We start from the raw sequence: 16,567 nt of genomic DNA, 5'->3' as shown, positions 1-16,567 counted from the left end.
TTAAAAAATAGTCTATTTGAATATTTCTTCTCTTAGAAGACCGTAGATCTTGTATAGAAACGGAAAACATTGAGGTAATTGTGTTATTAAAATGTCAAAATTTCAGTATAATCTAGTCACTAATTTGTGTTTAAATCACTAAGAGATATAAAACAGTTGGGATAATTTTACCAATACTTAGTATGAAAATTTTTGTAACTTTTTTTGTCATTGAGTGTACGCACGCGTGTTGGTGGCATCGCATAGCGCGGTGTTTCAATTGAGCCGTGCATACATATTTAGCTGGAATTAGGCTCGGAGAATGTGATTTATCGCTTTGTACTTGGCTTTCACACAAACTTTCGTTTCACGAGTGCTCGTTTGTCACGGTACGTTATTTGTTAGCGTGTTATTTTTTTTTTATTCTTCAAACAATCACATGCTTACTTGAGCGAATAAGTATTTCTTTAATTTACTATTATGACTACTTGTGTGGTGTTGATTTTTATATTAGAACCGTATGGTGTTCAACCGAAATTATCGCAGTATATAAGCCTATCTCGATTTTTTTAAGTAATAAGAACTCATATTAAATAGTGTGTTTGCAAGGTCTTTGTCATTTTGTTACGCATGATTCTAACTCCGTCAAATAATTCTGAAAATGTACCCAACCGTCTTCCCTAAAACAGCATCAAAAAACGCCTTAAAACCTTCATCGGGTTATTTACCGTACCGTGTACATCTGTGTCGGAGGGAGATCGTAGTAAGCCAGAGATTTGCGAACTAATTTCAACTGCAAATCCCCGAAATGAGCGGGATTTGGTAACCGGCGTTACGACGCCCCATCTGAACGCACCTTTATGATCATTCTTCGAGATAATAGCAGTTGTCTTATTACTGTCATCGGACTGAATGTTGCCAACCTCTGGTATCCAATCCTTGAAATGAAATTCGAAAATAATAAGCTTTTACGCCTTTTGCTATATTATTTACTAACACATCTTTACAGTCCATTCAATTCTGTTAAATCACAGATTAACTCTTTATTCCAACACTACTAAAAATTTCCTGTTTTAATTTTTAAAATAAGGCTAAAATGTTGTTTTTCTGAATTTAGTACCGATGTAGAACACTGTCTGGAAGAACACATACGTTACTTAGTAAGTTTTTTATACAACGCGGACGAAGTTACAGGCAAAAGTTAGTTGTAAATAAGAAAAAATAACAGTTTAATTTGAAGTCTCATTCTTAAACAATATACGTAGTCTTTTTATTTATACGTTACTTAATTAAGTTGAATGAGTAGTCGTTAAAAGTTATAGACTCCGTTTCTCTTCGTTTACACCTCCTACTGTAGTTTGTTGTCATTATTAACGCAAGAGCCATGACTTTGTCATCATTAGTGACTTTTTATGTACATTATCACAAAAATGTTACATTACATTTAAGTTAATCCTACCGACTCTTAATTAGTAAATATACTGGTGTTTCTTTCATTACTTTAGTTTCTTGTTCATTATTTCATGTGTAGAATTATGTCTGGAATTTTATCATCAAATTCTGATGTTATAATTTAATAACTATAGAATACTTTTGTTCTTTGTCTAACGCTTTATCGTAGATTTTCATGGCTCAAACAAAAACATACATCTTTTATTTATTATCAGAAATATTTAATGATTTGTGTCTGTGAAAATTCACGGTTATTGTTATCAATTACGATGCTTTTTAATTCGTATAACTTCTACATATATTATCGTACAGACGACATCAGTCTATTCTCGTATTTTTAAGTAAAATAACGAATGAAAGTAAGAGAATTTTAACGCTATATTTATAAAATTAAATTACACTTAAAAACCTGTTACCGACTTGACGTTAAACCTTTAATATAAAAAAAAAAATGATAAATCGCCGCAATAAATTCTCAAAATTAGCCGTAATTTAAAGTCATTATAACATTACAAGCTTACATATAGATATCATCTTTTAATCAACAGCATTGCCATTTTAACATCGCCTCCGGCCCTCAGTTATCCTCGATGAAATTCTAAAGCCCGCGAATATTTGTAGGAAATGCCACAGATCAAGTTATAATGGGCGTTACGATGCCACCCGCCGTCGAAATAATTATAAGCCGGGGTGAAAACTTGTCAGTTGCAGCTCATTAAAATTGAACTTTAAAGAACATGTGTGTACACCGCCTTAGGGCCGGTGCGTGTGTACGCAACAATTCTGAAGGGGACCATCTCGTAGTTTAGCAATTACCTTTAGACCGTGCGTTTAGCAACTGTTTGCAAAACAGTAATTATATCATGTACTTTATAAGGGAACGTTTGTAGTAGAAATAGTTTTTTTTGAACCAACTTGCTTGAAGTATATCGACATTAGACCTCTTATTGCATTTATAATTTAAACGAACACGTTAAAATGTCTGCTTTTTTCTCCACTTTTTATACATAGTAGCAAAAGGTAACAAATGAACAAGAGGCTACTTGAATTCGACAAAATAGTGAAGCGACCGTTTCCTATACACATCTACGTTTGCAGTTGCGTTGCCTAGTTACCTTTAATCGACTGAGGAGAGGATGCACAGAAAGAGGATATTTCTCCTTCCCATGCGAACTTCCCTCGCCCTTATAAGGACAGAAATTAAGCCATCGACACGCTCACTCATCAGACCAAACGCGGAATGACTTCCACTTACCGCATGTCTTCTGTGTGGTAGTTGTATTTCACCGGTCGTGCCAGAACATGCATAAAGTGTCATTGTAGTCTCTACCACTGTTAAAATACATTAAAATTAATTTCCACTACATTTCACTGAAATAAAAATATATTTATAAGATACCAGTTATAGTTAATATTTAGCGATGTGCATCATAATTTTATTTTTAAGGACGTCAAGAGCGTATACACAAATACACCAAGGTTTTAAGAAGGGGATTTAGCGTACCACCAAGTACCAAGTTATCGTGTATCAAAAATAGCACCAAAAAAGTTACTTATTCTCAAGGTCGTTAAATAACAATAACAACATGGTAACACTTTCTGTGATTTATAAAATCAAAATTAAACATTGTAATCGCGGGTAAGACTTCCCACGGAGCGTCTATATAAAATTACCATACCGCGAAGGGGTTGAAAAACTTATCTGCTTACAGCAAATCCCGTCTTTGGTATAAAATATGGTAATTGTGGATACCTACGTAAATTTAATTAGAGGGGTTGCGCACGGCAGCTGTTTTATTCAAATGATAATTTCGTTTTTAACGCGTCGGTCGGGAGGAATTTCGTGCAGTAAATCTTGGAAAGGGTTGTTTGCCTAAACCGGATCTCTATTATTACTAAGTTCTGATTCATTGTTTTAAACTGTGCTGTTTAAGCCTGAGTTACCATTGTCAAAATACCTGGACAAAAAATTATTTTTATTTTTGTATTTCAAATAGAATAAGAATGATTGTAATATATCAGATATATCGGCAATAGAACCCTACGGTTATAATTATATTTTGTCGGTATAAGTAAATAAATCTATCTAATTTTTATATGTAGCGTTTTGAAACCTTTCATAGAAACGTAAAGGTGAGTATAGACTAGAGCATTAATTTGGAACAGAACAACGAGCCGCTCTAGGATATGTTCTAGTATATCAACCCTTTCAATCAATAGACGTACTTAGGAATCTTTGTTTTTACCTGTATATACATTCGTAAGAAAATTAAATTACATAAAAATACTCGGAAAGATACAAGTGTATATTATACCTTATGTTGTATTACAAAAAAGAAATACACTTTATTATTAATTTCATTTTATTTAGGTACATTGCTTTGAAATAATTGATGAATATCAGCAAGAAAACAGAAGAAGGAAGAAAATTAAGAAGCATAAAGAAGATGGGACTGGTGATTGCCACTAGCGAGGTATAGAGTTCCTACGTATGCACACACTGTAGGAACTTCATACCGTGCTCTTGGGTTTGCCAAACTTCTGCACGTCGCACGCACTGCTTCTAAAAGATATCGCGGAAGAAGAATGAAATCATTATTTTTTTTTTATAAATTGAAATATGATATGTAATTGTTTATTTGTTTAAATATGCATTATTCTGTTTTATTTAAATTTTATGTAATCATATGATGTGTTTGTTGCAACCAACCTTGCATGAAATATTAATAAAATCAAAAGATATTTATTAAATATTCCTCGGCATTTTAATATTGTTTAAAATGAAGGATAATGTTTTATAACTTGTATGTTTTATCTTTGTTCTTTTCCAAATGATTTCAGGAAAGAAAACTGCAAAATAAGTTCCACAACTTATAAGAGGGCGTACAAGAAGTTCTTTAAAAACTCTGTCTTGTTCTAGAAATTTACGAAAAGAAAATGGTTTAAATCCAACCTTGTCCTGCAAACCTGTGTAGCCGTTTAATCCAGATCACAATAATACCGGCATATTGGACACATAACAACAGAAAGTAGTTTCACTATTGTCAACATATCAAAATAACTACTGAACTATTTGCTTGATTACCTAATTCTGTCATTTCGTAACCCAGTGTACAGTCATGGCCCTACGCGGCGTTCCACTTACAGAAAAAAATCTTGTTTCTTGCAAAGAGACAAATTCCGCTCCTTCTTACAAAATAGTCAATTTAGTTGTATTGAGTTGAGTAAACGATGGTATAATAGTAAAAAGCAATTAGTCGTACTGACCGACCTTTTCCGTACAGACACACTTAAAAGCTGCGTTTGGTTATTGTTTCCGCGTCGTCGTCTAAATACTTATGAAACGGTCAAACGCCTGTAACTTTTAAGGTGGAATATCGTCAGATTTCCCGATAGTACATGTAGATTCAGAACGTATTAATTACAACTCATATCTCTTAATCATGATCATGAGTACTGTAACGTAAGTCTCCGCTTTACTTACATTTTCATGCATGAATTACTCTCAGGCGGTGCCTCCGATCCACTATATCTCATTACAGCGCTACATTGTAATGGTAACTGGATGCTAACTATTTACTTTTAGTTTAACGGCTGGTAAGTCAATTGAAATACCACAAAAGTTGTTTGTTTGATACCAGTTGTGTATTTGTTGACGTCATTGTTTTTATAGTGATTAAAATTAAAGTCTTGAAAAATGCACTTTTAATAAATTTAGCATTCATTAACTGACGCACTCAGAGACGTTAGGGGGTCTCTTAGTCTAATGTTAGTTGGAATAAACTACACTATAGTCAATCTTAACAAGTAAGGCCTTTCTTCGTACTTTTACTAACGGTCTTGTGTGTTTTATCTCGTTCTTAATAAATCACTTCTTTGTCAATATTACCCTTATGAATTAAAAATAAGCAACCGTGAAAAAACTGTAGCAATTATAAGCATGTCTTACTGAAAACACATATAAGAACCCAATGTTAACAGTTTGCAGACCAATTATTGAACAATGAGGTACCAGGAACACATAATATGTAGTGTGTTTAATTTTTGTTCAAATATGGTCTTACTATAGCGTTACGAAGCCGCGCACGGAACGTATGAGTGACGGCGGTGATGTTTTTAGTACCTCTGTCCGTCTTACTGGAGGTAATACTGAGAACTTAAGCTTATGAAAGTATAAGTTACAAAAAACGACAACATGATCGCTATGGCAAAAAGGCCGCCCCCCGCAATGGGAGCTCGGGTTTCATTGCGTGTTTCGAATTACGGACTTTTTTTAAATAAGTTCGCACTTAATTAGATACTATCTTTTTAGTTTTATGATAAAAAACAAGGTTAGTTTTTAAAATGTCTTCAATACCACACTGATGCAATATCAAAGAAAATCTGATGAAAAGTAAAGAAAGGTACGTATACAGTACAGTTATGCCTCTTCGCGATGTTCCACTTACAGCAAAATTGCCTTGTTCCTTGCAACGTGACAAACTCCACTTCTTACAAAATAACCAATTAGATAGCAAGGAGTTGCGCAAACGACAGCATAATAGTAAAAAGCAATTAGTTGTGTACCACAGACCTAACTTCTTTGTACAGATATTTGAAAGCTGCGTCTTATTGGTTACTATTTCTACGTCGTTGTCTCAATAAATGTTTATGAAATATTTCGACGATTCTATTCCACCTTAGGATTTCATAAATCTTATGATGGAATACTGCAAGATTCCCTGATAGTACATTATAAAAGTATATTACTGAACTAAAACACAAGCTGTTGCTCTTTTCAGATCTTAAGGAAATAAAATCGTGCGTTTTAGGTGTTTATATTGAAGTAAATTTTAAGATATAACGTATGTAATTTAATTAAAAATATAACAATTTTGTACTTAAAATAGATATAATCAATTTATTTTAGTAGTGCCATAAAACTTTTTATCTGTCATTAGTAGTTTAGAATTCTATAATTAATTCGGCTGGTTTTTTTTTTTAATTAATTACATTGTAAAATTTTATAGAAGTAGAAACGGACTTATAATTTAAGACAGTATTTTGTATGGGTATCAAAAAATTTATATATATATGTATTTTGTTTTTTTCATATTGGGTAATTTATTTTGTAATTAATTTAATAAAAAATATTTTCATCCATCGTACATCGCGAGTGTTGGTACCATGATATATGATATACATTTATATACAAAGTAGCTGTTGCCCGCGACACCATCCACATGGAATAAATAAAACCTTAATTAGTAACCGACGTGTTCTTCCAGACTATGTCCTACATAAATAACAAACATCTTCGATACCTTACCTTTAAACAAACTTTCATCCATCCATCTAAACATTCGCATTTATAATATAAGTATGATAGAAAAATTACAAAGGTGCAGATGGTAAATGCCCACAAAAAGGACATTTAACACTCGGACTACAGATTGGAAGCGACAGCTTCATATTTGAGAAGACTCTTGAATGTTTTTGAACAACTTATGAAGTTATTCATAATTATTATATCATTAAACAACAAAGTCACAATTCCCTCAAAAACGTAGGTCAAAATTACAAACTTCCATTTAGCGCGAGACACCACTCCACGCCTCCTCGCCTGCTCCTCGAATGTGTTGATTACAGTCATAGGTTTCAGGTCCGTTTAACATTAACTGTACGTTCTTTCTTTGAGAAAATGTTAAATTTAGATTTCACGTCAAATAAAGCATCTTAACAGATACTTGTAATCTACAACACTAACGACACGAATTTAAAACACAATAAAAGTGATTTATGTTTTATGTTGAAGTCAGACTCGACTCCGGCACATATTCTGAAGTCATTCGTAAAAAGTGTTAATAAAAATATATAATAAAAGAACACACAGACATGCACTTAATTAATTTTGATACGGATGGTCCGTTTCTTCGTATTCAGTCTAATTAATGAAGATTTCCTTCTCAATGTAATTCTTAATTATTTAAGTTCAGTCTTATTGTTATAATTGCTACTAATACATTGTATTTCCTTATTTCTTCTTTGCTTCATGTTTGTTATTTTCAACAAAGGATCCAAAGACAATTAACCTCATTATACTTTCAGTTCTCTAATATTTACTACTGTACTACTGTTAAAGAACTGCGTTTCAGAACACAGAAACTATTGGGTTGTTCGGAAAGTCACTTCGTTTTTCTTTTGTTTCTATTTTCTATGTTTAAAAATGCCTTTATCAGCTCCAACCGACCTTCCAGGATGTGGTGCAGCTTCGTCGAAAATACACCAATCCTAAGTCGAGAAAAAACTAAATGACTCCGAACATTGACAGTCAACAAAACAGAACGACCATACCATATTGATATTAATTAAATATTTCAGATATAATTTAATAATTCACATCCACTATGAGACCACTTAAGTAAATGAACTGTGCGTATGGCTTGCTGGCGGATATTGAATCAAAGTTATTTTACATTCTTTACTTTGTTTAGATATTTTTATAAATAGTAAAATGCACCTACGACCAAAATATGATATTACTTTTTTAAGAACTTCTGTAACCCGTTGAATTTTGGTGCTCGCTTGCACGTTTGCCATTTTATAATACGAGTATGAACAAAGAAAATTGTTTGAGTAATCAAGCATGTAGTTTCTTGATACAACGCTAGGATTGGTTCATCCTTTTTTCGTGTGTTACACCTAAACATATAGCCTATAGTTTCATTAAAAATTATGGAATAACTTTGGACAAATCGTTTATGACGACATTCAAAGTGTTAAAAGTCATAAATTTTGATAGTTTAAGTCGTATCTCAGTTGTAAATTGGAGCAATAAAAAGCCTACTTCAACCTTTCCAGTGCCGTGCTCTACAAGCTGAGCTGGCCTTTAATGTATTATTTAAAAAATACCAAACTAAGAACCTGATTTGATGTTTCACTCAACTAATAGATTTACATGCGTCGCCATGTCGTTAGCATACATTTGTAGGCGAAGAGCAGCGTAGGCGTTGTTCAGCTATTAGCATACAGATGGGAGTGTGGGTTCGATTCTGGTGGTTTTTAGAAAGTTCTTATGATATTTATTATAACAGTGTTCGTGCCGGAGACGCAACTCGACTATGATATATAAAAACCGCCTGCCTATGGGCGTAAACGATACATCGTTTGTCTTTTTCCCACGTAAGTATATCTCGATATATAAAACAGAGACGGTATAAAACTCCGTGTGAGGCGTCCGTAACAAAACCACCTACGAATATTGTAATCACGATTTATGTCCGCGGAGAATCTCGTGAAAATCGCTCATTCATATAAACGCCAACATTATACAAGTTAACGAAATTAATTTTAATAAAATGATTTACGTTCTATTTTTTAAGACGCTAGTGAGTCGTTTATTAGACAAGTTTGTAACATGTTTCTACTACTTTAGTGAGTTCATGAGTTTAATAACCATTTTGAATGCCAGAGGAGAAGGCAGAGGTCACTGATTTTAGACCGGCACCTGACACACCTCTTCTACCTCTATATACTGTCTAATCGTATATAAGTTACAGGTTTTTAAGTTTTGATGTGTGCTATGTGATCATCAGTTCGCTTACTCGATTATCTTACCTTTTTCTCAAATCGAGGAATTTCACTATAGAAACATTTATACAAAAACACTATCTACTATATGTCTTTGTGTTAGAGATAAAAGCAAGATGAACAGGAAATCCCATTAGTGTAGACATGCACAACATTGTCTTTTTAATAAAGTTACTTTTGAAGCAAACTTACCTTTTCTTACCGTAAGTTTCCAAAAGACATGTATAAAATACAATCTAATCTCTCTAATTCTCGTTGAATAATAAAGATATGGTTACTATGTTTTTTTACATGTATTGCGGGTGGAAACTCATGGTTTTGGGTTCCTCTCCAGACGTCTTACCAGTATTAACCACGTCTAACAATACATGAGTCAGTCGATATTGAATAACTTTAAAGGCTGGTGTCGTAGCAATGTGAATTATTATTATTGACAGCCGTGTTGAATACCAAAAGCACACGGCGACCGAAACTCGTCGGGTTCAACGTTCTTTGCTCATTAGCTTTTGATCACTTCGACTTCAATACTGTAGAGCTATAACATTTAATTGGTCATTAATCGAAAATTGATTTTATCGTGAACACCCGTAAAGTTCAATTTCCTCTAAATCGGTGGGCGGTTTTTTTTTTTTATTTACAAGTATGTAACTGGTTCTCAACATTTAGACGGTTGAAATGATAAAATTCCTCACTCCGGCACGTATAGATTAGGAAATTTTTCTAACCAAGTCGGTAATAGCAGGGTCGGACAAACAGTCCGACATACCAGTAGTCGTTTAAGAACGATGTCTGGTAAATTCTCTGTATTATTAAAAATTATGTTGTTTGATAAATGTGAAGATTGGAGATTATTCTATCGGTAAGAATTAAAAATAAGACGAACTTATGGAAAAAAAGAAACAAAAAAAAGTCAAATAAATTCAAATCATCAAAATAATTCGTACAACGTTGGTACTTTCAAGTATTCAATGCAAATACAAAATCCCCGAAGCTGGTCACATTCTCTCACGGATGGACCGCAACCTCCATACAAATTGAACCCTGGGCGAGACCGTGCAACTAATTAAACAGTTTGAAGTGCAAAACAACATCGTTCTCGGAACAGTTAGACATACTATAAATTATTAATGACTTGAAAAATACAAATTGTCAACTAGGTACAGTCGCGGACATTTATCTTCTACCAATTTCGGTAAAATAAACTTCTGAAGCCTTCAAACCAAAGGAAACTAATTATTTGTTTGACTACAACTTTATTTTCTTGTCTCTACATTACTTGTGATGAGTTATTTGTTGCTGTAGTGTCCAGTAGTGCGTGTGTTCGCCGCTAGGGGCGCTCATTTGGTGGCGGATCGTTTTACCTGTATCATTCTAAGTAATCTGTTCTTATGGTATACAGGTACAGTGCCTGGTTTCTTTTCGTCGTGTTCAACGGGATACAACTGAAAAACAAAAAAACGACTTTAGCTGCAAGGATGTAATTTAATTTAAAAAAAATTGACTTATCGTGGGTTTTTGAGACCAAAATACCCGTCTAAAACATATTGTTATCTCTGTTTTGTCAAAGATATGTTTTACACAGATATTTTAGTTTCAGAAACCAACGGTAAGACGTTGCCAAGACTTTGACGCTTCCCAACAATGATGCTAGAAAATTTAAGAGAAAAGCAAATAGCAATTGTTAATCCAATACAATGTTTTCATCACATCACCACTTCATGTTTGGATGCCAAGAACTTCTGCATTTCGTTCTATATATATCTACAGACTTCCCGTCTACTTCTTCTTCAATAAAATGGCGAACATTAGCTTAAACACTCACGTATATATATCCGGTGTCGTCACCGACTAGTTTCGAGCCCTTCGGGGGCTCTTCATCAGGGTGAGTGGGATTGGTATTATTTCGCGGACGCGGCCCGTCGCTCACTGTGTTTTAGCCGTTTCTATATAAGTTAGTGATAATGTCTCACGAAAGTTTGAATAATTTAATAGCAAACCGTTACGGCGAGGTTTGGTGAGTGAGCGACGGGCCGCGTCCGCGAAATAATACCAATCCCACTCACCCTGATGAAGAGCCCCCGTAGGGCTCGAAACTACTCGGTGACGACACCGGATATATATACGTGAGTGTTTTAGCCGTTTCTATATAAGTTTTTGAACTTTGATGATTTTACTGAAAATTTATATTTTACCAATACGTTTTGAAGATTCTTTTTTAGTTCATACTTAAAAAAAAATACCACATACCATTTCGGTTTTTGATTGTAAAAAGTCCGTAACTTTATTCCTGGCACGATGTAGTATAATTTTTTTCGGTGAGTTTGCGGCTTGGGAATATTTAGATTTCTGTTTCTTGTTTGCCGGGTCTAAACATTTAGGCTGTTTCCTAAGCATCGCAACATGGACACGAGGGTTGACCGCAGTGACACCGTATTTAGGTTTACAAGACAGTTTCACTAATTCACAAATAGGTCTCTGATCGAAACGATTATTTCTTTCTTTCTTAGTCAATGGTATTTGACATTCACTCGACGATACAAAAGGTACACCGTAAATTTCATATTGTTCGTCTGCTTTATCTTTTTGGGTCCAGATTCTTTTACAGAAATTATAACTACTATTTTTCTTCATTTGACTGACTGGCCAAACTGCCACTGGAGGCTTCTGATTTGCGTTAGCTGCAGGCAAATTGAGACAACCGTTAATAAGAATGCAAGGAGGATTGTGTATACATAATATTTCGCCGTTGTATTTCGTTTTTAGTTTTGCGACAACCTCATCGTGCGGCGCTCGACATGGCTCGTCTCCTTTAGTTGATTTTGAATCATCAGCATCTTTTGAACGCTTGTCATTTTTAATCTTGTCATTATTGCACTTATTGCAAGGTGCATTTTTACGTGAACATGTTTGCACATCTTTAGTCTGTGGTATAACTGTCTCAATTTTATTTTTTTTGCAGTCACAAGTACAATTTTTGGAACGGGCATCTTTTGTAGATTCTTCCGTGTTCTCTCCTGGATTTGTTAATATGGCATTGACCTTTCTCTCCGTTTCACTAATTGACTCTGCAACTTTTAAACAATCCGGATCCACGCCTACACTCGAATTGAATGATGCAGATTGTCCACACTTACAACTTTTAGTACGATCACCGTCTTTGGTTTTTCTAGTAATTTTATCGGTTAGGTATTCCCAAAATCCGGAAGAGGTAGAAGGCAGAGCACTGCAACGAGTTGAATTTGAATCGTAACTCTTTTCTTCCTCCCAAAACGGAGTAGCGATCACTTGATAAGGTAGGAACTTTTCAACTTTACAATAAGATTGTTGTTTTTTGTTACCAAAATATTTTCTATTCATTTTTTTATTCCTTTCACGTTCCTTTAAAATGTAATTTCGCATTCTCTTCTCATAACAATAACGAGAAATATTCTGATATTCTGATTCACATGAGGTGTGGCTGCTAGCACTACTCCTTGAGAATGGATTTTTCATTAATTTAGGATTGTAATACATTGAACGACGGTGTCTCTCCGACCGACCGGAATTCGGTCTCTTGACATCTTCGCCGACGTAATACGGAGATCGCATTGCGCATTTGTATCGCTTCTTAGTTATGCATTTTATTCGTCTTTTTTCGCATCGCGCACAATAAGGTTCTCTATAGGCTTCCACTGATAAATTTTTACCGTTAGTTCGACAACACTTTTTATGATTTTGTAGTATATTTGAAAAACATGGAAAAATTTGCGATCTTTTCAAAAAATTTGAACTTTTTTCCACCATTGTGCTGCTACCTTTGTGAACATTACTGATGTTGTGGAACTCCGTCCTGGGATCTATTTCGTAATTAAAACAGTTTAAAAGTTTTTCGACGCTCGTGTCCGGTATGTAAGTTTGAGTTTTGCTGGTAACAGAAGATAAACCGTTGATCGGCTTATTTAATTTCATTTTACAATTTAAACTATCCTCTTTTGAAAATTTCCAATTTTTATGTGTAGCGGCTTCTTTATGTCGTTGGTCTGTGACTAAAAACTCTCGCTTTTTCCATTTTGATATGTACATATCGGATTTTCTGACAATTTTGGAGCTATCAGATCTTTGTTCTATGTATTTTGGATCATAACAAATCAATAAATTGCTGCAACAAAAATCGTACATTGCGTAAATCCCTGTCCGGTGTCACGCGTGGTTATTCATTTCACTTTATTGTTTTCATATTTTTTTTAATAATTATTTTATATTTACTTGCACATGTTTTACCGGAATTAATGACTGAATTGACAATTATGACATTTAATTTATTTTTTCATGAATTAAACCATTGTTTATGTCATTGCTATATACTGAACTTTTTATATATTTCTTTGTAAATAATAAATATTATAAATAGATAATTAATTAATTATAAATAGAGATAAATATTATGCATTAAAAAAAATTTAACAACAGTGTTCTGTTCATTTAAATACTAAAAATGTTATTTCTTATACTTTCGCTACTTTGCAAAGACTGGAATTAGTAAGTAAATAAAAATATTGCAAGAAATTATCTAAATATACAACCAACTATAATTAATTCTTTAAAGCACACATTAGGTGTATTTTGTAATATATTAATGTAATAAAACAAAAGCAACATCTTCACTCGTAAACCTTAATTAATTAGTTACAAAAGCGAAGTTTAAAGACATCTATAAATTTTCCGCAACGGATTTGCATTTTAATTTTGGAATATATAAAGTTTTTTCAACTAAATACGAAGGTCGAAACTAAATGTTCCGAATTCACAGAAACTTAGGAATAAATCAGATAGTAAATAAATGTACTTAAAGTCAAAGTCCTCTAAATTATAAGGCTTGAATAGTGTTAAGGAAAATAATTGATATAAAAAAAACTAGTGTTCTTCCAGACTATGTTATCTGAGTCAAATTTCATCAAGATCTGTTGAGCCGTTTCGGAGATACCTTCAAACAAACATCCATACATCCATTCATCTAAACATTCGCATTTATAATACTAGTAAGATTTGCGTTAAAAAATCTGCTTTTGTGCCATTTAGAAAATATAGCTAACGTTAATTTTATGACATCAAATTAATGAATAAAAATTCAGGTCACTGGACGACAAAGTTCAACTTTATTTTTTCAACAAAGATTTGAATTTCGAAAACATAATTCTAAGTTTAAAGTTGAGAGAACATGATAGTATATTCTCACCGGATAATTAAAGTAATTTGATACTTTACGTAACGTCGAAAACGTTTGAACATAGGGTTGTACACTAAAACAAAGAGTTGGCTCACACTCGTGTATTATTATTATCGGAATTAAACGCTGAATTAATATGCAAAGGTGATACGTCATGTTGGAAGCGCTGTGCATTGCTCTGTAGGGGGAACTTACGCTGATCACTACATCTTGATACTCGATATTTTTATTAGAACTCAATTACATGAACGTTTTTTATTAATTAATTTCAGACATACTTTTGGGCTATAAAATAATAAAACGGAATTTCTGCTAAAATTTCAGTATCGTTTGTTACTTTTTTTAAATATTAAGTAGTTTGTAGTAATTGCGAAGTTACTAACGATTTATATTATTGCATAATTATGATCTGATATTTTCTAGATAGCCTAAATGGAAGTAAAATGACATTGTGTCCTATTTCGAAAACCTTTATTATACCAACTGCGTCTCTACTACAACAAAGTTCCCAGGAGAATTTGGCGTATACGGTAAAAAATGCTACATGTAGTAGTTCAAGTATCAAGAATGTACAGTCACTTACTAATAAAGCGAGGCAACACGTCACACTATGAAATAATAGGAAAGGAATAAAAAAAATAACCCAAGGTGAATGCCGGAGCACGTAGGTAGGTTTTAGAAATAATGAATCGAGCCAAAGGGTTCGGCATATTAATGTAATAGGGGTGCGACCCTCGTAATCATAGGTGATCTGGCGGCGGACGACGCTCTCTGTCCTTTTTTTTATTTTTTTAAATTAAGCCCGGCACGGCTATTAAGTTTGGTCAGCAAGCACACAGGGTTTCGATTACTCGTGGTTTCACTTTCATAATAAAAAAGTTGTGTCTCGTAACATGGGTATTTATCACTGATTTAAATATTATATATTGTATGTGTTCTATAGTAAATGTACTAAAAGTTTATAACCGTTCCTTTATTGCATGTTCTTTAAGAAAGATACATCATCAGCTCACTATACGTCCCCACTGAGGCGCTCGGAGCCTACCCCAAGTTAGGGGTGACTAGGCCATAGTCAACCACGCTGGCCAAGTTCGGGTTGACTTCACACATATCATTGAATTTCTTTTCAGTTATGTGCAGGTTGCACCACGATATTTTCCTTCATCGTAAGGACGTCGGATAAATGTACATATGTAAATCTAAAATCGAAAACACATTGGTACGTGGCGGGATTCGAACCCAGGACCTTCAGATTGCAAGTCAAGTGCTTAATCCCTGAGCCACTGACGCTCTCCGAAGTAAGATAACTCAACTCATATATTTGTTTACACTACAATAATAATTATGCACAAAAATATAAAGAGATGCAAATATAGCCAGAGACCAACCAGATACCCGCAACCTTGACCATATATCTCGATGTATTCACGATTTAAACCTTGAAATAATTTAATAATAGTTAAATTTATAACACAATATTCTAGGTATTGTAGGAAGAGTAACCACAACATGTGGTTATGCGGTAGTACCACATGTGCCGTTAAAACATGTTATAAAAAAACCGGCCAGATTTTATACAATTACGCTTTTTGTTACAAGTTCTCGGATACCCCGCAACGGTTTGCGTTGTCCTCGAAAACAAATATCGGACAATTTATTAAATACATACGAGATATTTAAAACAATCGATTATAGTACTTAAAGTGTTGGTAATAAGAATGTAGTTTGTTTTTGAGAGTATATAAAACTTCAGGAACAAGTTCACTAGTAAACATTCTTAGAGCTTCGAGAGCTATTATTATAATCTATTATTGGATGTGTAATCAGTTATTTTTGTAACTAGACTATATTTGTAAAGACTTTAATTTTAATATAATAAATTCTGTTGTAAAATAGGTATTTAATTTTGTGATGTAACGTTTCATTTTTAATGTATTTAGTATTTTTTAGATCTTATATATAAAATTCTCGTATCACAATGTTCGTTCCCGTACTCCTCCAAACGGCTTGACCGATTCTCATGAAATTTTGTGAGCATATTGAGTAGGTCTGAGAATCGGCCAACATCTATTTTTCATACCCCTATTAAGTTTTTTTTAACTGCGCGCAGACGTAGTCGCGGGTGACTGCTAGTGATAAATAAAGATCGGAAATACTCTAAACCAGCCCATTTATACTCATCTGTCAATAAAATGCCTACCATTATATTATATAAGTGAATTCCGACTAACATGAGGGTTATGTCTGGTTAACATTACTAGAGCAAGGTATCCCAGTAGCGATCAATGGAATACAAGGCATTCATGTAAACTTATACAACGTCAGAATATTTTGACTAAAGTACGACCATTCCCGCGCAAC

At 33.7% G+C, this 16,567-nt stretch overlaps 1 protein-coding gene across 1 annotated transcript; it reads right to left on the bottom strand.

Annotated features, from left to right (window-relative positions):
- Positions 1-10,262: 10,262 nt before the first annotated feature.
- On the bottom strand, positions 10,263-12,588 carry LOC106710440. The gene is made up of 3 exons (XM_014502493.2): positions 12,447-12,588; positions 11,248-12,308; positions 10,263-10,442 (listed from the first exon to the last, which is right to left on the bottom strand). Exons 1-3 carry the CDS (start codon positions 12,586-12,588, stop codon positions 10,338-10,340), a joined length of 1,308 nt encoding a protein of 435 aa, XP_014357979.2. The 3' UTR covers positions 10,263-10,337.
- Between the last annotated feature and the right edge of the window lie 3,979 nt (positions 12,589-16,567).

The sequence above is a fragment of the Papilio machaon genome, chromosome 12 (genome assembly GCF_912999745.1).
Source record: "Papilio machaon chromosome 12, ilPapMach1.1, whole genome shotgun sequence".
In the NCBI taxonomy this organism is placed as follows: domain Eukaryota; kingdom Metazoa; phylum Arthropoda; class Insecta; order Lepidoptera; family Papilionidae; genus Papilio; species Papilio machaon.
This window is presented reverse-complemented; position numbering and strand designations above follow the sequence as displayed.